Source organism: Coturnix japonica, chromosome 15, assembly GCF_054131305.1.
Source record: "Coturnix japonica strain WE chromosome 15, WE-NBRP24, whole genome shotgun sequence".
NCBI classification, from domain to species: Eukaryota; Metazoa; Chordata; class Aves; order Galliformes; family Phasianidae; genus Coturnix; species Coturnix japonica.
In genome coordinates, this window is record NC_140677.1 from 16,234,051 (window position 1) to 16,260,040 (window position 25,990).

Sequence of the window (25,990 nt, forward strand, 5' to 3'; positions counted from 1 at the left end):
GCCCCGGGCGTTGCCCGTCGGTCCGTGCCGGTCCCGGACGGTCCCGAACCATGTCGGACGTGCAGCTGAGCGAGGGCACCGTGCAGGTGGACGGGCAGAGCCTGTTCTACCGGGAGGCCCGGCCGCAACTCCACGCCCCGCGGCTCAACGTGCTGCTGCTGCACGGCATCCGCTTCTCGTCCGACACGTGGCTGCAGCTCCGCACTCTGGCCGTGCTGGCCGGTGCCGGACACCGGGCCGTGGCCGTGGACCTGCCGGGTAAGGCCCGGCCCGGGGCAGCGGGTGACAACGCGGTGGCGGCCGTGTGACACGGAGCCCCTCACCCGCAGGGCTGGGCCGCTCCAAGGACGCCGCAGCTCCAGCTCCCGTGGGGCAGCCGGCACCGGGCTCGTTCCTGCAGGCGCTGCTGGACGCGCTGGGCCTGGTCCCGGCCGTGCTGGTCAGCCCGTCGCTCAGCGGCATGTACTCGCTGCCGTTCCTATTCCAGCACGGCCACATGCTCAAGGCCTACGTGCCCGTGGCGCCCATCTGCACCGACAGGTTTGATGCGGAGCAGTACGGCCGCGTCCAGGTAACGGGGCTTGGGAGGGAGCGAGGTCCCTGCCTGGCCCCCATCCCTCCTGTAAGAGACGGGCAGCGAGGAGCAGAGCAGCCCCTGCTGGACGTGTCGTGCTGTGCGGCCACAGCCCCTGCTCCTCCCCGCAGACACCCGCCCTGATCGTCTACGGGGACCAGGATGTGGAGCTGGGTCAGCTCAGCCTCAGCAACCTGCGGCACTTGGCCCGGCACCAGGTGCTGGTGCTGCAGGGTGCTGGGCACGCCTGCTACCTGGACAAGCCCGAGGAGTGGCACCGCGGGCTGCTGGCCTTCCTGCAGCAGTTGGAGTGAAGGATGGGATGGGATGGGGACGGCCCTCCATGGCATCACCGGGACCAAATAAAACCTGAGATGTGCTGCCGCCCTCCTGCTTTGTTCCCTGCTCACCGTGACGGCCGCCCTCCTCCTGGCCTCATCCCCATCCTCTCCTGCTTTGTTCCCTCCTCGCTGCCTCGCACACATTGGTTGACAGCAGTCCTCCTCCCGGCCTCATCCTCTTCTTCCTCTTCCCACCCCTCCGGCCGCTCACCCGCTCTTAGGTTAATCCACAGCGGCTTAAAAGGTGACTGTCGTCCCCTGCCTGCAGTGGCAGCCAGCGTGTCCCAAGCACCCGATGGATTTATAGTCACCAACAGATGGGGGGGGGGGGAGGCAGGGGAGGCCAGACAGACACCCACTGGACAGACGGACACAGTGCCGCTGTGTGCCCGCCACCTGCCTCCCCCCACTTGGTGCTGCTGAGCCGGCCCTGGGGATGCAGATGGAGGCGGCAGCGGGGTGCCACCCCCCCCCTCATGCTTCCCCCTCCAAGCCTGCCTGGGCTTTAGCTGCTTACGCCAGGGCCTATGAGGATTTAGCGGGGGAGGCACGCGGGCAACGGGGGGGGTGACACTGGCAGCGTGTCAGTGTGTGATGGGGGGCACGGAGGGGGGTGGGGGCGTGCTGCCATGCGAGGGGCTGGCACGGGGGTGCTCAGCTCTTTGCAGCATCCATCACCGCAGCCCTAAGGGTGCCCACCCCCAGCAGCACCCCTGGGTGCCGCCATCCCGGAGCTGCCCGCCCGGTGCCCTTGAGCCTTTGAGCCCTGCCAGCTGATCGGCTTCCAGGAACAAAACAAAAACAAAAAAAGCAATTACAAAGAGGGGCGATGTGCGAGCCAAGTGGGGGGGGGACGGGACAGGAATGTCCCCAGCGGTGGCAGATGGCCTTACCCAGGGTGCATTGTTCCTTTTAGTGTCTCTTATCCTCTGTAATAGGATCCCGGAGGGAGGGCTGTGGGAGAGGGGAAGAGCGAGGGGGGCCCCAGCGGGCCGGGGTGGGGGCCGGGGCTGCCAGCCTGCCCCGAGCCCGTCAAGCGGCTCATTGTTCGCGGCCCGGGTGGCACGGGGCGGCCCCGGCGGCATGCGGCACTGAGCGGCGGCGGTGCGAGAGGTACCGGGCTGCGAGCGGGGCGGGGGGGAGCCCAGAAACTTTCCTGCTGGGCAACGGGGGGTGGCCGCGCTGTCCCCTCCCCACCTCCCGCCGGCACCTTGTCCCCACGCCCCCCCCCGGCGGCAGAGGACACCATTCTTTCCCCTCTCCTCCTCCCCCATCCCCTCCGCCACCGGTTCTCGTACCCCCGCTTTTGTCTCCGCTGGGTTCACCCGTGGGGGCTCGGGGGGCTGCGGGCGCTGCCACCGCCCCACCCCGCTCCCCTGATGGTCACCGCGGCGGCGAGTCCTGCCAGCACCCAGAATAGCCGTGCCCCATCCCCCCGACAGCGCCCGCACATCGGGCCCCAACCCCACGGCGGGTGCTTTGTTCCAAAGCCGCTTGGCATCGCCGCCGGCATCCCGCCCACCCGCTCCCGGACACGCGGCGATTGTCCCCTGCTGTCCCCTCCCCGGCCGCCTCCGGGCTCGGGGTGCTGCTGGGTGCCTCCCCCCTTCCCATAGGCAGCCCCCAGCCGGGGGTCCGGCCACCCCCAGCCCAGGGGTCGGAACGCCTGGCCGTACCCCGCAGGATCCCCCCATGTCCCCCAGGCCATGGCATCGCCGGACAGAGCGAGCTGCCCCAGACAGCCGCAGCTCAGCATCACCCTGACCCTCCGCATGCTGATGCACGGCAAGGTAACCTGCCCTGGGGATGGGGGAGTGGTTCTGGGGTGGGATTTCGTGCTCCTCACCCTAAGACTGGGCTGTCCTCACCCCTGAGGACATGTGGTTGGTGATACTGGGACCACCCGCTAACAGAGCTGCCCTCTGCTCCCACAGGAGATCGGCAGCATCATCGGCAAGGTAAGAGCCGGGGGGTTGGGGCTGTGCCACCCCGGGGGGCTCCTGGCCCTGACCACCAGCCCTGTTCCTCTGCCCACAGAAAGGAGAGACGGTAAAGAGGATACGGGAGCAGGTAAGGGCGCATGGGGCGGCTGCAGTCACTCCTGTCCCATTGGCTCTGAATGGGATGGGACGAGGACCGCAGGGAGGGGGTGACAGAGAGCTGGAGCAGCGCTGAGCTCTGTGCCGCTGACGGGACGCTCCGCCGTCCGCAGAGCAGCGCACGCATCACCATCTCGGAGGGCTCCTGCCCTGAGCGCATCACCACCATCACCGGCTCCACCGACGCCGTCTTCCGCGCCGTCTCCATGATCGCCTTCAAGCTGGAGGAGGTGGGCACTCCCTGCCCTATAACGAGGCTCTGGGAGCCCCTCACTCTTGGGCAGGCCCGACATTGTGTGCGCGTCCCCTTATGCAGGACTTGGGGGACGGGTCGGCCGGGGGGAGGACCCCGGTGACGCTGCGTCTTGTCATCCCCGCCAGCCAGTGCGGCTCGCTCATCGGCAAGGCGGGCACCAAGATCAGGGAGATCCGGGAGGTGAGACCCCCCAGAACCATGCAGGAGCACAGCATCCCTCTGCCAGTACCACCCAGGTCCCACTACAGCCCCCTCCCCATTCTCTCCCCAGAGCTCAGGGGCTCAGGTGCAGGTGGCTGGTGACCTGCTGCCCAACTCCACGGAGCGCGCCGTCACCGTGTCGGGGGTGCCGGACACCATCATCCAGTGTGTGAGGCAGATCTGTGCCGTCATCCTGGAGGTACTGGCAGCCGGCTCACGGTGCTGTGGGGTGTGCTGGGGGGTGGGGGGACCTTGACCCTATTGCTCATCCCCTCCACCTCCTTTCCTCCCTCTGCAGTCACCTCCAAAGGGGGCCACCATACCCTACCACCCTGGGCTCTCCCTGGGCACCATCCTGCTCTCTGCCAACCAGGTAAGGGGCACTGGGGCAGGGGGACCCTCTGCGTGTGCACAGGTCCCTGCCTGGTTCCCAGCTGATTCCCATCATCCCCTCCCCAGGGTTTCTCCATGCAGGGGCAATACAGCGGGGTCTCTCCGGCAGAAGTGAGTCACTCCCACCTCTGTTCCTTGGTCTATGGGGCCAGTCCTGGCGGTGTCTGCATGGGCACAGGGTCTGGCAGCCTGCAGCTGGGGTGGGGTGGAGTCGGATGGGAAGGTGTGAGATGGGGTGGGGTGGAATAGAGAGTGGTGGAATGGGATAGGGTGAGGTAGAATGGGATAAGATGGGCTACAGTGGGAGGGGGTGGGGTGGGATGGAATAAGATGGGATATGATGGGAGGGGGTGGGATGAGGTGAGATGGGATGGGATGGGTTGAGGTGGGATGTGCACTATGTGGATGCCAGAGTCCAGCCAGGGGCACAAAAACACACCATGCTGCCTGCCCTCCTACTGTCTGCGTCTCCTCTCTCTCCCTGGACAGGTCACAAAACTGCAGCAGATGTCAGGGCACACCGTCCCCTTCCCACCATTGGGCCACCCACCCTCCATGGTTCCAGGTGAGCTCCCCATGGGGCTGGATAGACAGCGAGTTGTGCCCTTCTTGCTCCATGCTGGGCCCTCACAAGGGCACAGGAGTCCATGTCCTCTCCCCTCATCTCCAGTCCCATCTCCTTGGTGTGCCATCACACACCAGAAAGACCCTGTGTTTGGTCTCCTGGTGTCCCAGTGCCCCCAGTCCCTCCACCCCAATGACAGGAGCTCTAGTGCCCACATCCCATCTTCCCAATGGCCTTCCTCATGGGTCCTTTGGGTTTGTCTTCACAGCAGAGTCCCCCTATATTTGGATGGCACAGGACTGCTGGAGACCCCCCTAACTCTGCCATTTCTCCCTCCAGGGCTGGACTCAAACTCTCAAAGCAGTTCCCAGGAGTTCCTGGTGCCCAATGATGTAAGTGTGGGTCCTCACCAAGTCCCCATATCCCCTGCCATGTCCTACCTCACTCACCTTAGTGCTCCCCCCCAGCTGATCGGCTGCATCATCGGCCGGCATGGCAGCAAGATCAGTGAGATCCGGCAGATGTCGGGCGCCCACATCAAGATTGGGAACCAGACCGAGGGCTCCAGTGAGCGGCACATCACCATCACCGGGACCCCCGTCAGCATCACGCTGGCTCAGTACCTCATCACCACCTGGTAAGCACCCCAAAGAGCTGGGGCGGGATGCTGGCACCGGTGACAGAAGGCACAGGGCAAAGGTCCATGTGCCCTACAGCGGGCAGGTGGCCCCTTTGTCACCGTGCCCCTCACCATGCTGCTTGACCCCCCCAGCTTAGAGACAGCCAAATCTACCTCCCAGGTGCCACTTGGCCCTGGCTCCGTGGACCTCGGCGTGGGCTTCTCACAGCCGCTCGCTCCAGGCTCTGGTGCAGCGCTGCCTGCTGTCCCTCCCACCCCCCCGGCTCTGCTGGGCACCCCCTATGCCCTCTCTCTCTCCAACTTCATCGGCCTGAAGCCGCTCTCCTTCCTGGCACTGTCTCCATCCTCCGCAGCAGGTGCCAATGGTGGCACTGCCAACTACACGACCAAGATCTCGGCGGCCAACGGCACCAAGAAAGCTGACCGGCAGAAGTTCTCCCCCTACTGAGCCCCTCCGTGGGTGAACAAGGGAGATCCTGGTGCCACCCGGTGCCAAGGAAACCCCCTGTCCTCCACCCCCTCCCCCAGTCGCCCCCCAGCACCCCATGCCCAGGGGAGGGGGACCCAGAGGTGATGGCTTCTGGAGCAAAAAGAGTTGCTCCAATGCCTGTCCTGGCAGCACTGTGTCCCCTTCCCCCCCCCAGTCTTGCTGTGGTATGGGTAGGAGGGCTGTCCCTGCTGGGGGGACATCTCTTGTCCCTACCCCTGCCACCACTGCTGTCCCTCTCCTGCCATCCCCAGCTCTATGGGCTGAACCCAGAGCTGCTGAGGGGCTGCCTGGCCTCTATGGGGTCCCTCCATCCCCTGGCTGTGTTGGGGGGACTTTCCCCTGGGTGGTCACCTCCCTCCCAGCAATGCCCCCAAGAGCCTGCTGGCTTGGAAACGCTGTATATATAAGTCTATATTTTTCCTCCTTTGTAACTTATCAATGGTTTAATAAAAAGATAAAATTTATGTGAAAAAGATCAATTTCCCACCCCCCGAAGTGGAGACTGTCCCAGCTTGGGGGGGTGCACGAGGTGACAGCAGAGGGGTGGCCCCGTGGTCAGTGATCTTCCCTGAGCCCCCTCCCTCCCTCCCCCTAGGGGGCACCTTTCCCCAGCTCCTATTGCTGTGGTGGGGTTTCCTATTTTAGGAGGCTGGGAGCAAAGCATCCCCCCCCCAGCAGCATCCTGACTTTCAGGAGGGGAGGTACCATGGGCACTGGTGTTATGGTGTTAGTGGTGTTATGTGGGCTGGGGAGGGTGCAGGATGACCCTGGCAGGAGTCCCGCAGGGGAATGGCCCCCCATGCTGTAGCCCCTTGGCTTCCCATGTCCCACATGCTGCAGGAGCCAGGGATGGAAATGATAGCACCCAAAATGCGGCCAAGAGCCGGTCATCCAGCACGCAGGCTGGGACAGCAGGTAAAACATGGACCAGGAGCAAAGAGGACGGGTCCCAGAGCTACAGTGGCACGGAGCTCTGCTCTTGGACGCTCTCTTCGGGAACCTGGCCAGGGATGGGGCAGCCCCCCTTGCCCTGCTCCAGCCTGTTCCTGGGGCTGATGCAGCCAGCGTGGGTTTCCAGCGTGCAGGCAGCTCTCTGGAGGAACTGCAGGACGTTCTCCTGGACAGAGGCCTCAGAAATGGCCAAACACAGCTCCTGGGCCAGCGGACGGTGGAGAAGAGCACGCCAGAGCCGGGCCAGCTCCTGGCGGATCTGCCTGTTAAGCAGCCCGTAAAAGAAGGGGTTGATGGCGAAGGAGGAGTAGGCAATCCAGGTAACCAGCATCTCGCCGTGCCCACCGCCCTGCGCAGTGGCACCCACAGAGAAGTGCAGGTGGAAGGCGAAGAAGGGCAGCCAGCAGCACAGGAACTGACCCACGATGAGGAGCAAGGTGAGGATGGCCTTGTTCCCTCCCAAAAAGCGCTCGGGTGCCAGGCGGGGCAGCGGCAGGTTCCTCATGGTGACCATGGTCAGTTGGCTGGCGATGGAGTCACAGCGGGGCCGTGGGGCAGCCGCCGGGGCGGGCGCATGCTGTAGGGCTGCCAGGCGGGCTACCCGGTAGACGCTGCAATAGACAGCGAAGATGATGATGGTGGGCAGGATGAAGCAGGCGATGCAAAAGATGACGACAAAAGCCTTCTTGTGGGCCCCAGGGCTCCAGTAGACCGTGCAGCGGCTGGCGCTGGTGGCCCCGTTGTCTTGAGGCCACCCAACCAGTGCCAGGATGGTGATAAGGACAGACTTGACCCAAATGAGGATGACCCCTGCCACAGCCAGCCTGATGGTCATCTTGACCTCGTAGCGCAATGGGTGGACGATGTAGTAGTACCGCTCAATGCTGATGACAGAGATGGTGAGGATGGAGGCGCTGACGAAGCAGATGTTGAGGAATATCAAGGCCCGGCACTCGGCGATGCTGTAGATGACCCTGTCGAAGCAGGAGGAGCTGGAGATGATCCCCAGAGGCATGAGGAAGATGGCAGAGAGGAGGTCAACCACGCACAGGTGGCAGACAAAGATGAACTTGCGGATGAGAGGGGTCTTCAGGATGACCACCATCACCACCACGTTGGCCACGAGGGCAGTGATGGTGAGCAGGACCATGCAGAGGAGGCCCAGCACCTCCTGTGCTGTGGACTGCTCTGGAATGGTGGGGTTCTCCAGGCTGGTTGTGCCATTTGGCCCCATTCGGTTCTCCATGCCCATGGGGGCTAAGCCAACAGCTCCACAGCCGGTGTCACACGGACGTGCTTCTTGCATCCCATGGAGGGAGAGCCCACCTTGAGCATGGCCACCATCTTCTCATGTCCCCTTACCTGCTGGGGAAGGAGTAAAACCAGATCCACATAGAAACACAGAGCAGGTCTCCAAAACATCCTAGAGAGATGATGGCAGGGGTGGCACCGTGGGTCCTGCTGGCACCTTAACCATCCCAACACCCCATCCCATCCCACAGAGCCAACCCACCCACCCCATCTCCGCAGCTCTGGGTCCCCCTCCTCACTGGGGGTCACCAAGCAGTGGGGTGGCACCAACATACCTTGGCTCCTTGAGGATGGTCCTTGCCACCAGCCCCGCTCACACTGCAGGACTGGGATTCCCTGCGGCCCCATCCCCCCCCTGGCTGTCCCCCATTACTCATCCCGTTGTTTGCCTGTCGCCGATGGCTCCGGCTGTCACCCCCGAGCTCTGCCCGCCCACTGACGGCGCTGGGGCAGCAGCTGGGTCCTAATAGCCGGGCAGGGAGGGGCAGGGGCTGCAGCCGGGGGGGCTTCATTCGCCATGCTGCAAAGTGTGGGGCTGGAGCTGCGATAACGGGGGGCAGGGGGTGTCCTCATGGCACGGGGTGACCCCAATTGAGCATCAGGGTGGCACAGACAGCTGTCAATGCACGGATACAAATGTCTTTGGGGGGGCACAGGGGATAGAGTGGGGCTGGGCATGGTACCAATGCAGGGCCGGCACTGGGGACCCCCATAGCCATGATGCTACAGTGCTGGGCACGACGGCGGCCATGTTGGTGCGGGCCGAACTACAACTCCCAGCGTGCCCTGTACACCGCTGCGCGTGCGCAACAGCTGGAAGCTTCCAGGCGGCTCGCGCGGTGCCCGCTGGGTAGAAGACGGGCGGTCAGCTCGGCGCCATTTTGTGCTGTGGGAGCGGGGGTTGCGGGCGTGTGTTCGGCGCCGCGTAGTGGCGGTCAGCGCCGGGCAGGAGCCGGGACGATCCGTGGGCAGCGCCATGGGCTCGGATAAGCGGTGAGATGGCGGCGGGGCGAGGCGGGGAGGGTCGGAGGGGGATGAGGGTCGGAGGGGGATGAGGGTCGGAGGGGGCTCGGTGTGAGCTCGGTGTGTCCCCTCAGCGTGAGCAGGACGGAGCGCAGCGGCCGCTACGGCTCCATCGTGGAGAGGGAGGATCGAGACGAGCGGGAGCCGCGGAGCCGCCGCAGGGATGAGTACAAACGGTGCAGCGAGGAGCGGCGCGGGGAGCGCTACGAGGACTATCGAGACTACGACAGCAGGGACTACGATAGTCGAGACTACGACAGCCGCGATAGCAGGGACTGCAGGGACTACGACAGCCGGGACTACGATAGTCGAGACAGCAGGGACTGCAGGGATTACGATAGTCGAGACGGCCGAGACTGCAGGGACTACGACAGCAGGGACAGCAGAGACTACGACTGTAGAGACTACGACAGCAGGGATTGCAGGGACTACGACAGCCGGGACAGCAGAGACTACGACAGAGATTACGACAGCAGAGACTACGACAGCCCCGAGGTGAGCAGAGCGATGCGGGCTGAGCAATGGGGTGTTGGTGGGTGGCAGCGGGGTCCTGACGGCTGTTGGCTTCCAGAGGGAACGGGAACGCAGGAACAGCGATAAATCCGAAGATGGTTATCACTCCGATGGGGACTACGGAGAGCACGACTACAGGAACGACATTAACGACGAGAAGGAGAGCAAGACCATCATGTTACGTGGCCTCCCCATCACGGTTACCGAGAACGATGTGAGTAGGCAAAAGGAGCTTTGATGAGTGCTCAGAGCTGCTGCCATTTTGTTGAGCGCCATGTCATGTTCCCCCTCCCCCCCCCCCTTCTAAATGCGTTGGGAGCGCTTCCATTTTGAATCCTGAAAGGGTTCCGGCTGCTGCTGTTAAACAGCAGAGGTCACCTCAGTGTTAAGCTGTTTTAAACAGGACCCTGTGTGAACACTGCGATTCCCATTAGATTTTTGTGGGTTTTAAAGCTGTGTATGTGTAGTTCTTTACTCTTCCAACTCAGCATTTGGAAGAGGATATAGATGCACGTTGTATGTATTTGTTGTTACTCTCCAGGAATTGTTAAGAGAGGAGGTAAAAAGGAAAAGTGGTTTAATTCTTTTTTAGGCTTTTGTGGAAGCCAGAAATAGGGGCTGGTGGGGCAGCTCAGATGCTGAGCTCCTCGGCTCAGAGCAGCCCTGTGGAGCTGTGTGTGTACAGCTGTGGCAGCCATAAAATGGCTGCTCTGGAGCTGAGGGAAGGAGCGAGCGCTGTGCGCCATCATCTGACTGCAATAGAAAGACCTTGCAGCCCCCCTTGGAGGCTTTTTGCTCTTTGAGCAACCAGGACCACAAGGTTACAGCTGCTGTGGGTGGTGGGATAAGAACCAGCTGTAAAAGCCGAAGTGTATCGGCTTGTTTTCAGGCAGACTCCCCTCCTGACCCTGAGATCTTTGTGCACCAGTTGCTAACACAGAGAATCCTTTTGCACCACCTCTGTGATTAGTCTCTGCTTCTTTTGCTTTTAATTCAGCACATTCTAAATACTGCTGTTGTATGTAATGCAGCATGAGTAAGAGCTGCTGAGAACCTTTTTCTTAGGAGCCAGTTCTACGTGTTTATTTTTCCTTTATGCTCCTTCTCAATTTTATCTAGTTTGTGATGCCCAACTTAAGCAGCTCGGTTGTGTCTGAAGGGCTGTTGGCCCTGTAGTGTCTTTTGATAGTATTCTTAACAAATCTCACTTACTTTGTGAAAAGCAAAGGGGAATTGTGTTAGAAGGTTGCAGTCATGGCTATGGGCTTAAGGAAATGTGCATAGCTGAACCTCCCAGTCGTGTTAGTTTGCTTTGTTAGGAGTTGGCTGTATTCAGGCTTGCAGGGAGGGGGCTGTGCTAGCAGCGTTTTTAGTAGAAACGTTGGAGTAAGCCAAATTTCATACTGATGGCCGTGGAATTCAAGGCCACGGTGATTCAGATTCTGGACGATTCTGTGAGCTAAGTGAGGACAGTGCAGGGCTGTGTGGGTTCTGTGCTGCATGCCAGGTTCCAGTTCACCTTAAAGGTTTTCTTCTTTTCCCTGTGCTCTGTGTACCCCTTGTGCATGCTGTAGGTTGGGTTGCTTCTCTATTTGCCCGAGCTGTGTGCCAATATTTGAAAACTTAACTGTCTGATTAAAATCTCACGCAGATCCGGGAGCTTATTGAGTCCTTTGAAGGTCCTCAGCCTGCAGACGTGAGGCTGATGAAGAGAAAGACAGGTGAGAGCTCTTATCCAGTTTTTGCTACGGCCTTCCTCTTCCCCAGCCCAAAAGAGTGTCCAGAATTATCCCCAAACTGCAAGCACGTGCAATCAATAAAAAAATAAACGTTTGCCATGGCTAAGGAATGTGGCTTTTTGGAAGACTTGTAGATAGCTCGTCCTGTTAAAAAGAAGTCTGTCTCCAGGGGTTTTAGTTAACAGGTATTGGTAAGTAATACTAGCATAAACCCATTTAATAGTATGTAGTCTGTTGCATGGTTACCTGTAAACGTGGATTCAAATGGAGTGAAATGTAGCCAGTTAAGGGAGCTTGGTTCCTTGCCATGGCAAAATAACGAGCAGATCCCAGCAGTTGACGTCGCATTTGTAAAGCTGCTTTGTCATGAAGTAATGAAGCAGTTGGAGAGAGATTCACCTGTTTTAAAGGAACTGACTAACACAAGTATCCCGTCTATATCTGAATGCTGTCTCTAGGTGTAAGCCGTGGTTTCGCCTTCGTGGAGTTTTATCACTTTCAAGATGCTACCAGCTGGATGGAAGCCAATCAGGTTGCTTCACTCACCAAGTCTAGATATTCCTGAAAATGGAAAAAGTCTGTACAGTTAAAAAAAAAACAACAAAGGTGGAAGGAGTGGTTTGGTCCATAACAGTGATTGAAATGAATAAAAGCTTTGTATATATTAAAATGTTAACAGTGGTACAAAACAGCAGCTAACGTTAGGACAGAAAATGGGCTGTTTTGAGCACTCCCTCATAAAACGAGCTGTTGTCTTATCACACAGCATCAGTTTATTTGGCTCTGGGAAGAGTAGCATATAGTCCATAAAAGTCTCTTCATTTACTTCCACCTGCTACTTCTCCTGTTGCCAGAGAAGGCATCATTGGATACTGTGATACTTTCATTACATTGGCATTAAGCCGCAGTAGAGCTCAGAAAAAGATGTGCCAGGTCATTAGAAAGATGCGTTCCCTGAGTTAAGGGGAGACACCTGGCTCTAATGATGGAGAAACGTGGTTATTCCAAATAAGTCTAATGGGGACTGAGGGCTCTTCAAATCTGTGCTGTGTATTTTGGCTTTTCTGGACTGTGATTTGATGAAGAGCCCAAGTGCAGGAAGTGCTCTCATTGCTTTCCACTCGCACTGGAGGCACGCCTTGGATTTGCTAATTTTTGAGCCTTAGTCTGTTTTAATGACAGATGTTAAATATGCTTTTGAAGCGAGCAAAGTATATTGAGCCCCTTGTGCTTCTACAACTAAGTGCATGCTGTGAAGGTCTGTGGGCAGCATGAGAAATGTATTCTGCTGCATTGGTTTATGTGTTGAGGCGCTGCAGCAGCACTGTGAGCATCTCCAGCAGATGGAGGTAGCTGTGTGCTTTGTGCTGGGAGTCGTTTCCCATAGCACAGCTCTGGTTCTGTTTCATGGTGCCCTGCTCCGTAGGGTGGGCGGGTGCAGCAGAAGGACTCGTGTCAGTAAATCAATGCTGAGTGCATTTTTAGAAATGAGACAGTTTTAATATATACAAAGCTGTATCGATGTATAATTTATTGAAACAAATATTCAAATTCACTCCAGTAACCCAGCCACCCTAGTAGTAGGGAAAACATAGAGTCTCACCGGCAGCCCGGTCGCTGACTGTTAGATGAAAGAATGATGTATTGCAACTGTGCCAGCAGCTTTGTTTCTATGTGTGCATATCCAGTGAGCGCTGGGCCCTCCAACCCTCCCTCCTGCCGGTAGGAGAAATGGCTTTGCCCTATATAGTTGCACAGAATGTGAGAGCCTTATTCATGCTACATGTATCTGTCAGACCCTGTTACAGAGAAGCCACTGGTCCTGGTGCTCCTGTGGTACCTCTGCAATAAGCCAACCTGTCGTAATCTGGTTCTTGTATTAAAGTGTCTCGGGGTTGGCCTGTAGTGCACGTTTCCTCAGACTTAACTTCCTTCTGCCTGTTTGACTGAAATACTTTGTCCGTATATTGAATGAAGGGGCGTTCTACGTGCCCGCACTTGGCAAAGCACGAGGCTGAGAGTTGGGGCTTCTAAAAGCAATCTAAATTCCCAATTGCTGTAAAGTCAGAGTGAGCGGACATGCTGAAAGCATCGTGAACTTTTCCTACCCCAGGAGAAGCTTCGCTCTAGTTAGTCATTTTGGAGAGCTCATGCCTGAATGAAGAACACAAAACTCATGCGCAGGCTTCCAATTGAACTGATGCTTTAGTCAAAGGAAAGCACTCTGAGTTCCGTTTTGGTTGATGGCACTCGTAATCCGGCCTCCAAGAAGTCTAAACAGGGTCCCTTTGGAAGGAATTACTGTATTTACAAAGGGACGCTTCTGAAGAAAGTGCTTGGAAAAATATTGCAAATGTGGTTGTTTAAAGGTCTGGGGAATTTGGAGTAGGGGAAGAAGTGAAGCAGTCACCTAAGGACATGTTTAAAAAGTCGCTCAATACTATACCAGAAGTGAATAGAAACGGGGCAAGGAGACTCCTAAAAATGTGTTAATCCTGAACGCAGCGAGTTAGGACTCTGTCTCCTTCGAGACACTTCCTGGTTCCATGTCAGCGTTTAGTGTTTGGCAACTTTTTCAACACTCCCTGATTCCGTTTATCTCTGCTCCACATCCCATTCTCTTACTGCCCTCGTCCTCCTCTCTGCAGGATTGGATGGGCAGGGTGTAGGTGGCGGTGGTTGTCCTCCACATCCTCCCCATATGTTGTCCATTTAATTCAGGAGCACTGATTCCTCCGAAGGGTGCTCTGCCATGGGAAAATGAACACGTGTGCCTCGATACAGGAATAACTGAAACCACTTCTTTTGCAGAAAAAGCTGGTGATTCAGGGGAAGCAGATTGCGATGCACTACAGCAACCCCAGGCCGAAATTTGAGGACTGGCTTTGCAACAAGGTACAGTGTGTGTTTCTATCTATTTCTCATCGTTTCAGTTCTTTACACCAGCTGTGTGATTAAGACAAAACAATGCATAATACAGGCCTTGTGGTCAACAACAGCAGAGGAACACTAAGGCACAGGAGTGAAGAGGTTTTGCTGGTAGAAACACCTGGAGTGGTGAAATTGTCCACAGAGAACATCAGCAGCTAGAAGATAAGAGGGGTTGGGGCTCACTGGTGTACTTGCCAGCTGAGACTCTGTTCATTAGTGGAGCTTTGTGTTGCTCCCACTAATGTATGCCTGACCCAGAGCACATCTCCCAGGAGCTGCTCCTCACAGCAGAGCTGATAGGATAGTCATGGCCCTGAGGGAACTTCTCTGTGGTTTTGCCATCTCTTTTTAGAAAATCAATAATACTTTCAGCCTTAGGTTGAGCTTCAGCTTTTGCTGATGGATGCAATATTTGTGTATGTACTGGAAAATAGACTAGCAGGATGCTGTCGTTTTTGCTTATACAGAAGTCAGTCAGTGAAGCGTACCAGAACACAACGTCATTAGGTGAATTCTCTATCCTCCAGGTGACGACTCATTTTTGTGCCCAATTGGTTGTCTGCTCCATGCTGCTGTACATTTGTTTGTCCCTCTTGAAGTGGAGATGATGTAGCAAGGTCAAAACCAGGCTTTGTTCTGCTTTAATCACATGAAGATGACTTGTTTTTGAGCCTGTGTTAAACGATACAGATAACATAGTCGTGTAATTCAGGATAGTTTACTGACTTGGTCAGAGGTGGCTGGGGTGTTCTGAAAAGCAGTTGCAGTACCAATGAGCACGAGTTCTGCTGTTCTTGATTATTCTAGTAGGTTCAGCTTTGTTGCAGTACTCAGCTTGATTGTCTTGTTTACAGCAAAGTACAGCAAATGCCACCGTTGTTATGGGTCAGTGGAGTCCTTACTAGATGTACTGTTTTTTTCTACACAGTGCTGTCTTTACAACTTCAGAAGGAGGCTGAAATGCTTCCGCTGTGGAGCGGACAAATTTGGTAAGTTGCTTTCATCTCTATGGGTGTCTTTGAATTTGGAAGAGAATGGAGGTTGTGGCCTACCCTGTGATATTCTGGCTTTGAGTGGCAGAGCAGCATTGTGATTAAAGTTTTTCCTTCCTGTGAAGATTCAGAGCAGGAGGTGCCACCTGGAACAGCAGAAGCCGTTCAGTCTGTGGATTACTACTGCGATAGTAAGTCATCTTGAAATTATTGCAAAAAAGAGACTTGTGAACCTGTGCAGAAAAGTCCTGTTTGTACCTCAGAGTGTCCTTTAGCACCCACGTTGAGCTCTCTCAGGGCACAGCACTTAGCATGGTTAGGTTGTTTCCTTTTTGTAGACTGGTACGTGTGAATGTTGGCAAGGGCTTCTGCTCAGGAAGTGCTTTCCGTTCATTAGAATAGTATTGACAGCCCTCTCATCTTCCCAACAGAGCAAGTGCTTCCTGCCAACTCTCGAAATACTGTACGCTTGAAACAGAAACGTGCTCTTGTCCAAAACTGCTGCTGTTTTGGGTTTGGTGGTGGGGGTTTTTTTGGTTTGTTTTTTTAAGGCTTTTCAGAGCACTTCAAGTTCTTATGTACATAGCTAATGTCATACTTTCTTTTTTCCTCAGCCATCATTCTCCGAAACATTGCTCCTCACACAGTAGTGGAATCCATCATGACTGCCTTGTCTCCGTATGCTTCTCTGGCAGTCAATAATATTCGTCTTATCAAAGACAAGCAGACTCAGCAAAATAGAGGCTTTGCATTTGTGCAGCTGTCTTCTGCCATGGTGAGGGCCTTATTGGTTTTGTGCTGAGGTCTGCCCCAGTTCCCTGGGGGTTCATAGATCATTGAACAAATACTAAATGTGTCAGAGCCTTTCATTGTTAGCTGCAGCTTGGAAGGAAAGTAGGGGGGGGATGCTGTGAACACAGGGGAAAAGTGTTCATGGCAGAGTGCAGTTCTGGGTTGAAAGCTCGCTTCATACGTGGGTCACAAATAATGGGCCGGGGTTGTTTGGATCACAATAAAAGGCTGGAGTGTACAGTGTGAGGAAGTGCATAGGATTGGGCTCCTTTCACCTTGAGAAGGTGAAGGAGGGGGAATCTTGCTGCTCTCAGCGTCATCCAGAGCAAGGCTGTAATAGTGGCAGAGATGTTCTCAAAGGGTGTTTGGTGAGGGCAGCAGGCACACTGAAACGTGGGAAATGGCAGTGTAAGGTACAAGGAGAATGTCTTCCTTTTGTGTGAAGTTGAACACTGGAAGAAGGCTCCCAGAGGGGTGCTGGAACCTCTGTTGTTGGAGATGTTCAAATTGACAATCAGTGTGGTCTGTTTGGACTTGCTTTAAGCAGAGTTCAACAGTTCGGTGTTGGATGAATACGGGTGGCTGATGACAGCCTCTGCTGGGCTGCCTTTTGGAGTCATTTGGGGCAAACAGAGCTTTTTGATAAAGATGAGAGTTGAAGTGTTTAGTCATCAGTGACCCTGCGTTTGTGGGAAGCTCACTGTCAGCAGGCTATAATCCTGTTGTACTCAGCATGTATGGTGTGAGGGGGTACAGAGGTGTTACCATAGCTTTAAATGTTTCTAGCAGTGTGTGAAAAGATGGAACTCTGGGAACTTCTGTGTCCTCTCCAGTAACTTGCTTTTCATAATAATGAGTGTTTCTTGTTGTAGGATGCTTCCCAACTGTTGCAGATTTTACAAAGTCTTCAGCCACCATTAAAAATTGATGGCAAAACAATTGGTGTTGACTTTGCAAAGAGTGCCAGAAAGTGAGTTGCAGTCGCAGTTCATTTCCCCCCTTACCCCTTCATAAATACAGAGATTCATGGCTGTCTCTGTGGCTTTTAAGATTACCATCACTCCAGTTCTGCTTCCTTTAAGTGTCTTTTGTTACGTGTCTCCTTTTCCTTATTGTGTGTGAGGAGAGCGACAGCAGTTGTTCCTTATCGTCTGCATCGCCGGTCCTCCGTCGCTGCCATTGTAGCCGCTTTCATACACAGCACAGTTGTTTCATTGGAAGCCTTGTGGCTGGTTATTGACTGTACAACACTGATCATAGCTCCTCTACCTGCCAAGCAGTTCTTTGGCACAATCATGGCAATCAGAATGTTTAAGACCTGCCAAGAAACCCATGCATGCTGGCAGACTCTACCTCCTTGTGTACGGTCACTTCAGAAAAAAGCAATGCTTACTCAGGTGTGTGATTCCTGTGCTTTCAGAGACTTGCTTCTGCCAGATGGGAACAGGGTCAGCGCCTTCTCTGTGGCAAGTACAGCCATTGCTGCAGCACAGTGGTCGTCCACTCAGGTAGGGTTTGGAGACTTGCTTACAGTCCTGTTATCCATGTAAATCTGGAGCTCTGGTTTAGGCTGGTGCATAACCAGCACTGAAGTAGTTAAATGCAGTAGTTTTTACCTGTCTCTGATAACAATAACCTGCTTCAATTTCAGCCTCAAACTGGAGAAGGCAGCACCCTTGACTACAGCTACCTCCAGTCAGGACAGGATGGCTACACGCAGTATACTCAGGTTGGTGGTGTTGGCTCTGCTGTAGCCTGCAAGCTGCTAAAGTATGGGTACCTGTTCATCCTGTGTTTCTGTTCCTTTTTCTTTGCAGTACTCCCAGGATTATCAGCAATACTACCAAAACCAAGGAGGTGTGTTGGACTCAGATGCAGCTACCATATCAGGTGGTGTTTCCAACGTGTGGGAGATGCTGTTGTTTGCGATGATAGGCAGTAGTGATATTTTGCTTTAGCTTTTAAGTTAATTTCCTCAGTAAAGGGGGACTCGCAGATTTTGCTTCCATTATGTGTGAATGGATGTGTATTTCCTAGAGGAGCGTTGAGAGTTTGTTCACATGGGACCTGTGGTCTGTGAGATGAGTGCAGCTGCCATCAGAATATTGACAAAAAGCCTTGAACTCATGAGAACTGAGTGAGCAGCTCTAGAGAAATCCTCAGTGCTGGCAGCTGTCAGAGGCCAGGAATCACTGGCTTTGAGAGCAAAATATTTCCTCCTGAAAAGGAAACTGTTCCTTGTCTGGATAGAAAATACCCACTGTTTTTGTCTCCTTTTGAATGTTTATTGCCTTGTTTGGCTGCTGGAGTTGGAATTAGGATCTGAAACTGTAAACAGAGTAATTTTAGCCCTAGGATGAAGTACTGTGGTACAAATCATTTGGCTTATCCATTACTGCTCTGTGTTGGCAGGAGCCCCAGTCACCACCACCACGGCTGCAGTTGTGTCCCAGAGTCCTCAGCTCTATAACCAACAGACAAACTCGCCTGACTCCCCGGTAATTGTGGCACTCCTTGCTTTTGTTGCCAGGGCTTCACTTGGTGGGATATCTGGCTTAACTGTGGCCTCTGCACACTCTTTAAAGAGAGTGTGGTGCAGCAGAGCTGTGAAATGTCACGAGTGAAGTTAGATGCAGCTCTTGTGTTTATAGAAGAGTCACCTCCTATTTCTTTTCTGTGATAGTTCTGTTCTTTGTTAAAGACGAGTACTAAGTGTACTGGCAAAGAGGAGCTAGCTCTTGCATGCTTAGTGTGGGCTGCATGTGCTTTGGCTCACTGTCCTTGTTTTTTTGCACCTCGGTGACAGATCTTTCTCATCCAGATCTCTTCTATTTTCTTATAGACACAAGCAGCACCAGCTACCACCAGCACTCAGGCACAAACAGCTGCCCCAACTGGTGTAGTCCCTGGAACCAAGTATGGTAAGCACGGAGGAGTTGTGCTTTGATGGGTGTCTGTTCCTCTAGCAAGCAAGAAACTTGGCTTTAACCAAGTGTTCTACCTCTAAAAGTCAGCGGTGCAGTTGCCCCTGGCGGTGTGTCCTCCACAGATGGTAGGAGTGATTTGCAGGCACTTAATGATTTCAGAATTGTAGTTGAACTGTACAATGGAACCAATGAGAGTTGGTCAGAAATGACCCTGTCCCATACTTGGGCTTTTTTTTTTGCAGCTGTCCCTGATACATCCACCTACCAGTACGATGAATCTTCAGGATATTACTATGATCCTGTAACAGGGCTCTACTACGATCCTAACTCTCAGGTAAATGCAGGTTCTTACCACCTATCTTTAACTGTTGTTGCTAACTAGTTCTGCATCTGTTGCTTTATGAGTGAAACTGGAATTCTGAGGTACAAAATACCCATTGCAGAAGGGGCTGCTATTTCATTTCTCTCTGGTTATAGCCCTTATTTTTTCCCCCAGTTTGGCCTGTGTTGGGTCACACATATACATTGTTAACCATCAGTAAGCTGTTTCATTGTGAAGCGAAGAGCACATAGCTCTGGGCTTTGCTGTACCCTCTCTTGGGAGAGGCATAAAGATTTCCATAGTGCTGTCAGGCAGATGTGTGTTTGAGGACACAGGCTTCAGCCACTCTGTGTTTTTTGCCTCCTTTGTGGAGGTCTGGGTTGCTCTGAGGAGCTCCTTTCCATGTGATGCTTTAAGTTGACTCAGTCTGCTTCTTCGGGTTCTCCCTTTTGATGCTTGGCTTATATGGTGTGTGTAACTATCTGATGGTTTTCCTCTCTTTGTCAGTATTACTACAATGCCTTAACCCAGCAGTATCTGTACTGGGATGGTGAAAAAGAGACCTACATGCCTGCAGCAGAGGGTATCACGTACCAACAAACAGCTACCACAACCACCACAAAAGAAGTGAAGGAGAAGAAAGAGAAGCCTAAGAGCAAAACAGCTCAACAGGTAAAAGCCAAAGTGGGATCGTAACTGTGCTGATGTCTTCTGTGGGGTGAGATTACAGTTTGCCCTTCTGGTGACAAAACAATCCTGGTTGCTTGGTGGAATGCGTACCTGCACGTTGCAGACATTGTGCAGGGCTGAGGAGAGGCGGGGTTGGCAGAGGCTTTGGTGCAGAAATAACTACTGCATAGGAGAGATGCATACGAAATGATGCCAGGACCAGTGGGAGTACAACTGAGCTGCCAGTTAGAAGAGGAGTGGATTGATAAGAAGGGTTCGTACAGTGAAACAGGCAGACTGCACTTCTTTGCACTATTTTTGAACACTGTATACGGGGAAGCAGCTGCAGTGTAAAAGGTAGTGAAGTTGCCTTGTTCTGGAGTTTCTGTGCAAGTGGAGTAGTTGAAACAGCATCGAAGGAGACTGGTGTCTATGAAGGCAAGGGTCTGAGCAAACCACTCTTTATTTTCTTTAGATCGCTAAAGACATGGAGCGCTGGGCAAAGAGTTTGAACAAGCAGAAAGAGAATTTCAAAAACAGTTTCCAGCCTCTGAGCACCAGGGAGGAGGAACGGAAAGAATCGGCTGCTGCAGATGCAGGCTTTGCCCTTTTTGAGAAGAAGGTGAGGCTGGTGAGAAGCGTGCTGCAAAGTGTGGTGTGGCAGAGCTCGGTGCTCATGGTGCTCTTGTCTTTTAGGGTGCTCTATCTGAGAGGCAGCAGATCCTGCCAGAGGTGATGAAAAATGGCGAAGATGAAAATCCACTGAAGGTGAGATGCCTGGTGGGTTGCTTTGTGGGTGGTGGAGGAGGTGGGGTTCCTGTATTCCTAAAGCTTGCTGTCATGTGTCAAGCACTCTCAAGGGGAGGACTGGCAGATGCCTGCCTTTCAGTCTGGATTTCCACAGCAGCCTCTTTGGAAAGCTGTGGTGCTTACAGTGACCCTGTGCAAGTGCAGTAGGTTCGGAGGCTGAGAGGTGCAGAGAAAAATTGTCCTGACCTCAGGCCTCAAAGAAACCTCAGAACCTCCATTTAGACTACTGTTGGTCTAGCAACCTTACTGCAGCACGTGGTTCTTTTAAGCTGTCTCACCCTTTAGCATTGAGAAGGTTCTGTCTCTCCTGCATGCCAGCCTTCTAGGCTCTTAATGTCTGCACCCACCTCTTAATGCTGCCTTTCCTTCCAGCGTGGCCTCGTGGCTGCCTACAGCGGTGACAGCGATAACGACGAGGACTTACTAGAAAGAATGGAGAACGAGGAGGAGAAGTTGACTGACTGGAAGAAGATGGCCTGCCTGCTGTGTAGGAGGCAGTTCCCAAACAAAGATGCGCTGATTCGGCACCAGCAGCTATCAGACTTGCACAAGGTATGTGTGCAGTGTTGTCAGGAAGGTGATTGATACCCGTAGCACAGTGTGTAAAGCAAAGTGCTGTTGGGAATGCTTTTCTTCCTACTGCTAAAAGCAGTTGGCAGGTGGGTTGCTTCTTTCCCAGAAGTCAGCTTACAAAGAGCTGTTGTCCATCCTGCTTGATGTGCTCTGCATCTCATGTTAATGTGAATCTCTTCTTGTTGCAGCAAAACATGGATATCTATAGGAGATCAAAGCTCTCAGAACAGGAACTTGAAGCCTTGGAACTGCGTGAGAGAGAGGTCAGTGTTCAGATGAGCAGATAAAGGATGAGTGGCTAATGGAAAAGGGCTTGCACAGATAATGCTGAGCTCTCCTTATCCTGACTTGATGCTAATGAGATAAGCCGTGTAAGCCTACCCATTCTTGGGCCAAGGTTCAGAGCTGTCCTGTTGAACAGGGAGAAATGTCTCATACACCACAGCTGCTGCTTATCAAGGAAGGTTTCTTCCTGCCTCACAGCAGTGGAGCAATACAGGGGCTCTAGGACCAGGTCCGGTGACCTTCCAGCAGCAGTCAGACGGCTGATTGTGCAGGTCCTGGCTGGTGCTGGGCTGTTGTACCACACCACAGGTTCTGATCAGCCCTGGGGAGTTGTTCCAGTTCTTTCTGTTGGCATTGACCAAGCCACGTGTTGGCAGTCTGCAGCGGGCAGCTCTCTGTAATGGCAGGCATTCAGCTTGCTTACACAGCTCACAGAGCAGCCATGCATTTTTATCCCGATACTAAATACTAACACTGAACAGTAAAGCTAAATGTTTACATGCTTGCATAAAAGTAGTAAATAAACTTACCTTCAGAGCAATACTAAATCTGGTTGCAGATGAAATACAGAGACAGAGCAGCTGAGAGGCGAGAGAAGTACGGCATCCCAGAGCCCCCGGAGCCAAAGCGCAAGAAGGTCTACGATGCTGGCACAGTGTATGTACCTGGAAGCTCCTGGGTCATTGCTTCACCTTCTGACAAGCAGTGTGATTAACTGATCTCTTTGTCCTGCAGGAATTACGAGCAGCCCACCAAAGATGGCCTCGACAACAGTAATATAGGCAACAAGATGCTGCAGGCCATGGGCTGGAGGGAAGGTTCAGGCTTGGGAAGGAAATGCCAGGGCATCACTGCACCTATTGAGGTGAGTACAGATGGGTGCTTCCTCAGTTAGGTCTGGTGCCTTTTTGATTCAGAAGCACTTACTGCTGAGGTCCTGTGGAAGGCACCGTGCTATCCACTGCCTCTTTATCTCATCCCATGGCAAAGCTGCCCTCTGTGTAGGGTGAAGGGCCAGTGCTTCCCTCTTGGTCAGCATCGTCTGCAGGGTGCTGCAGGCCAGGTGCCTCTATACCAGCACATCGTTCTGTGTTACTCTGCTGGGAGCTATTGCTGCCCACCCAGTTGGGGTGGGATGGGTGGATTTAAGCCAGCAGTTGTGGGGTTTGTGTCCATGGTGTTGGTGTTATCTCTGTAAGATGCCCTGGGTGAACATACAAAAACCAGTGTGACCAGTGTTCTGTGCTCTGCCCTGCACCCCAGAGCTGATGCCGTGTCTCTTCCCTTGCAGGCCCAAGTGCGGATGCGAGGCGCTGGCCTGGGAGCCAAGGGCAGCTCCTATGGTGTTTCTACTGCAGATTCCTACAAAGACGCAGTGCGGAAAGCCATGTTTGCTCGCTTCACAGAGATGGAGTAAAACTGTAGCTTTGGTGAGCTGGCTGTATGCTGGTTATGGGTTAGAGCTGACCATTTCATTCCCTCGGACTTTGTCCCTCTCGGCATGTCACACTTCCACGAGCAGATTGTGCAGGCTGCCCCAACTTCATGCTGGAGAGCTCCTCGTTAGACCAAAGGGGGATGCTGATGTTTGTACGGCTGTGTACATAGTGTAATGTATTCTGTGTTTGGAGCGTCTTGGCTGGGTGCTGCTCCTGCCCTCCAGCAGGGCTGGGACGTGGTAGCTGTGGTTTCACACCGTCTCTGCTCTCCTTTTGTTGTATCGTCTGGTTCTTTTTTTTTTTGAGGACTTTCCTGTACATTTTGTATGATACATCTTTGTATAGACTTTTTGAAGACTCGGATTCTAGTTGCCAGTTTGGCTCGTTTCCAAATGAAATACATCCAAAAGTGTTTCTCTTACTGTTTTTCTCGTTGGGTCGAATGAAGAATAAGTTGTCAATGCCGCTTGTCCTTTCTGTCATTCTGCTTCTTCCCTTGGTGAGGCTTCGTCCTGCCTTCTCTCCACGCATTGCCCTGCTTGTATCTTGCCCTCAGGGTGTCAGGTTCAGCACGGCAGCAGCAGGTAGCTACAGCAGGGGTGGATAGTGGTGGTGTTCCTCTGTGAACCCTCTGTGTTAGTGCAGGGTTTCTATGCTGTGCACAGCCTTGGCTCGGCCTTACAGGGGGAGTGTCAGGGAGCTGCTGGAGGCTGGTTCACAGCAAGTTCCTCTGCCAGAGGTTGTTTCTCAGTTAGTGCCAAGTGCCTTCAGCCTCCTCTGTGCTGCTGGTCCTGTGCTCCTCACCGTGCTCCTGGGGGGATAGAGGAGCAGTTCTTCTCCGTACCCTCTTGTGCATTGACGGTGGGATGGAAGCTCTGCTGCATGTGGTTCCAAATCTGACTCGGGGCGTTTATGGCACCGCCGTCCAACGCTGAGGTATGGAAGCTACGGCCGCGGTTGGGCACTGCAGTCCATGTCCCTTACCCTGGGGGCTGCGCTGTGCCGGCGGGGCTGTGCCACCAGGGGGCACGCGTGGCACAGCTGCCTCCACCGGGGGACACTGCTCTGATTCTTTGCAGCCCCAGCCCGGCAGCTCCCAGGCAGGGTAGGGCTGAGACTGCAGAAGTTACTTGAATCATCACGGGATTCTGCTTGGATTGCGGTGCTGCTTTTTGGTGCCTCAGTTACCTTTTCTGTTAAGGGCACCTGAGGTGAGGCTGTGTGGCTGTTTGTGTAGCCCCTGCTCTGCAGGACCTGCCAGGATGCTGCTTGGCTTCAATGCTTAGAGCTGCAGCCCTGCAGAACCACCTGGGGAAATGGAGGCACAGGGCTTTGCTTTGCCTGCAGACAGACCCTGGCACCCACCAGCCCTGAGCCCAGGGATTGCTGGCTGGTGATGCTGCGGCAGGGACCAGGTGAGTTCCCAACCCGGACAGGGCTGCTGGCACTGCCAGCTCCCAGGCAGGGCTGATATGCTGGTCCCCGATCCCACAAGGATGAGCTGGGACTCAGAGCCACCAGCACCCGCAGCTCCAATTTAGGCAGTGAAATGCGGCTGTTCGTGAGTCAATGCGCCGTGGCCCACTGCCTTCAGGCAACCCGCTCTGCCTCCCTGGGGACCCATATCCATGGGAAAGCAGCCATGCGGGCCAGGGACAGGCCGAGGGACGTGCCTGGCATGGTGTACCCCATCCTGATCAGGCCTCAGCCTGCATTGGGCTGTGCTTCCCCAGCAGCAGGCCCAGGGCTGCCTGCTCCTTGCCCAGGGCCTTTTGTGGCTGTACTTCAGTGTGAGCACTGCAGAGCTCCATGTGCCCTACTGCACAGCTGTGGCCTCCCTGCCTCTCCTGTGCCCCATGTTCCTCTCTGCAGCTCCAAATAGCTTCGTGCCTCATAGAATCCTCTGCTCTGCCCATTACCACGGCAATGCAGCTACAGGTGCCCGCTGTGCTCTGCCTGTGCCTCAGTTTCCCCCTCTGGGCTGCCAACAGGGATGATGGGGTTTGCGTGCGACTCTCAGGGCTGGGCTTGGGAATGGCCCGCTCTGCGTTTCCCCACTCAAGTGGAAAAAAATCTGCTTCTAATTGCCCTACCACGTGCAGCAATGTGCGTGCAGCATCCCGCCCGGGGGGGTGGAGTGGGGGGGGCTCCCATGTTCTGCATTGAAACCAAAAGCAGCTGAGTGCTGGGATCTGGCACATCCAATGTGCCCACACCTCACCCCAAGGTACAGCCTGCAGGTTGCCAGCCGCAGTGTGCTGACCTGCAGTGTGCAGAGCCCATGGTGCCAATCCATGGTGCTGCCTGTGCTGCTTGCTGTGTGTGCCCGGGCCCCCTGCCAGGCACAGCCCCTCCCTGGGGGGGGTCCTTGGCCGGGCCCCAGCTCCGTGTCACAAATGTCTTTCACAGGACTTTGTCAGCACCTACAAAAATGGCTTTTTTACTCCTTTATTTCTCCCCTTTAACAGCAACCAGAGCAGATTGGGAGCTGTGGCCAGGCTGCGCTCCAGCGCCTTATGAAGATGGTTGGGGATTTGCTCCCCTCCTGGTGCTGGGAGAGTCTCTGCTCCCTTCCCCCCCCCCCCCATTTGGGCACCTCGAAGCAGCTGAAAGCCCCGACCCTGCAGCCCCATCCCAGGCTCCCCATAGGGTTGTGCTTCCAGCATCATTAGCGCTCGGGAGCCGGCACGGCGCGTTGGAACCCATTTGAAGTGCACTTGAAAAGGGTGGATTTGATGGGAGGAATGTGACGGCTTTTTGTTCTGTGCCTCTCGAGCCCCCCGGTTGAAGATGTGCGTAATGAAGAGCTGTGACTTTCACTCGGGGTTATTTTGGGATGGACTACTTCTTTTTTTTCCTGTGCTGGTGGAAGACCATCAAAGCGGCGCTTTGAAAAATGTCCCAGTGTATAAATAACTCTGCTGAGAGCAGAATTAACGCGGGCTCCCGCGTGCGGCGCGCGCAGCCCATGCACACGGCATCTGCCGCACCGCGCTGCATTATAAAAAGGAATTATTCATCCCTTCCTCTAATTAAGTGGGTTCCACACGCTGGGTGCAGCGGGGCTGCCCTGGGGGCAGGGGGCACGGCCTCGGCCCTGTGTGTGCTGTGGGATGGGCTGCTCCTGCTTAGGGTGGGATCCTGGTAGGCACCC

At 54.4% G+C, this 25,990-nt stretch overlaps 5 protein-coding genes across 12 annotated transcripts; 3 read left to right on the forward strand and 2 right to left on the reverse strand.

Annotated features, from left to right (window-relative positions):
• The first annotated feature begins 5 nt into the window (after window positions 1–5).
• Window positions 6–961, forward strand: LOC107319639 (putative protein-lysine deacylase ABHD14B). Its single transcript, XM_015874637.2, has 3 exons — window positions 6–258; window positions 330–571; window positions 706–961. Exons 1-3 carry the CDS (start codon window positions 51–53, stop codon window positions 886–888), a joined length of 633 nt encoding a protein of 210 aa, XP_015730123.2. The 5' UTR covers window positions 6–50; the 3' UTR covers window positions 889–961.
• A 501-nt stretch (window positions 962–1,462) lies between these two features.
• On the reverse strand, window positions 1,463–2,614 carry LOC146758394 (uncharacterized). Its single transcript, XM_085516567.1, has 2 exons — window positions 1,809–2,614; window positions 1,463–1,696 (listed from the first exon to the last, which is right to left on the reverse strand). Exons 1-2 carry the CDS (start codon window positions 2,607–2,609, stop codon window positions 1,601–1,603), a joined length of 897 nt encoding a protein of 298 aa, XP_085372693.1. The 5' UTR covers window positions 2,610–2,614; the 3' UTR covers window positions 1,463–1,600.
• On the forward strand, window positions 1,905–6,023 carry PCBP4 (poly(rC) binding protein 4). Of its 6 annotated transcripts, none has more exons than XM_085516564.1 (13): window positions 1,905–2,028; window positions 2,532–2,705; window positions 2,850–2,873; window positions 2,953–2,985; window positions 3,128–3,244; window positions 3,331–3,450; window positions 3,542–3,670; window positions 3,770–3,844; window positions 3,931–3,975; window positions 4,354–4,429; window positions 4,769–4,821; window positions 4,897–5,066; window positions 5,202–6,023. In XM_085516564.1, the coding sequence occupies exons 2-13, from the start codon at window positions 2,622–2,624 to the stop codon at window positions 5,515–5,517; spliced, it is 1,242 nt and encodes a 413-aa protein (XP_085372690.1). In that variant the 5' UTR covers window positions 1,905–2,028; window positions 2,532–2,621; the 3' UTR covers window positions 5,518–6,023. The 6 variants fall into 6 exon arrangements, with proteins under 6 accessions (XP_085372690.1, XP_085372692.1, XP_015730120.2 ...); XM_085516566.1 differs by having other exon boundaries at window positions 3,133–3,244; XM_015874634.3 differs by having other exon boundaries at window positions 2,599–2,705.
• On the reverse strand, window positions 5,984–8,261 carry LOC107319636 (putative G protein-coupled receptor). Of its 2 annotated transcripts, none has more exons than XM_015874629.3 (2): window positions 8,097–8,261; window positions 5,984–7,875 (listed from the first exon to the last, which is right to left on the reverse strand). In XM_015874629.3, exon 2 carries the CDS (start codon window positions 7,814–7,816, stop codon window positions 6,515–6,517), a length of 1,302 nt encoding a protein of 433 aa, XP_015730115.2. In that variant the 5' UTR covers window positions 7,817–7,875; window positions 8,097–8,261; the 3' UTR covers window positions 5,984–6,514. The 2 variants fall into 2 exon arrangements, with proteins under 2 accessions (XP_015730115.2, XP_015730116.2); XM_015874630.3 differs by having other exon boundaries at window positions 5,984–7,872; window positions 8,097–8,247.
• Window positions 8,262–8,669: 408 nt separating this feature from the next.
• Window positions 8,670–23,297, forward strand: RBM5 (RNA binding motif protein 5). 2 transcript variants are annotated; one of them, XM_015874628.3, is made up of 24 exons: window positions 8,670–8,814; window positions 8,919–9,339; window positions 9,416–9,571; window positions 11,009–11,078; window positions 11,555–11,628; window positions 13,908–13,991; window positions 14,956–15,016; window positions 15,145–15,210; window positions 15,634–15,794; window positions 16,684–16,781; window positions 17,232–17,319; window positions 17,463–17,540; window positions 17,629–17,701; window positions 18,224–18,309; window positions 18,654–18,732; window positions 18,981–19,072; window positions 19,568–19,732; window positions 20,205–20,351; window positions 20,426–20,497; window positions 20,912–21,091; window positions 21,301–21,375; window positions 21,957–22,054; window positions 22,133–22,262; window positions 22,689–23,297. In XM_015874628.3, exons 1-24 carry the CDS (start codon window positions 8,798–8,800, stop codon window positions 22,812–22,814), a joined length of 2,697 nt encoding a protein of 898 aa, XP_015730114.1. In that variant the 5' UTR covers window positions 8,670–8,797; the 3' UTR covers window positions 22,815–23,297. The 2 variants fall into 2 exon arrangements, with proteins under 2 accessions (XP_015730114.1, XP_085372682.1); XM_085516556.1 differs by lacking the exon at window positions 11,555–11,628.
• The last annotated feature ends 2,693 nt before the right edge of the window (window positions 23,298–25,990 follow it).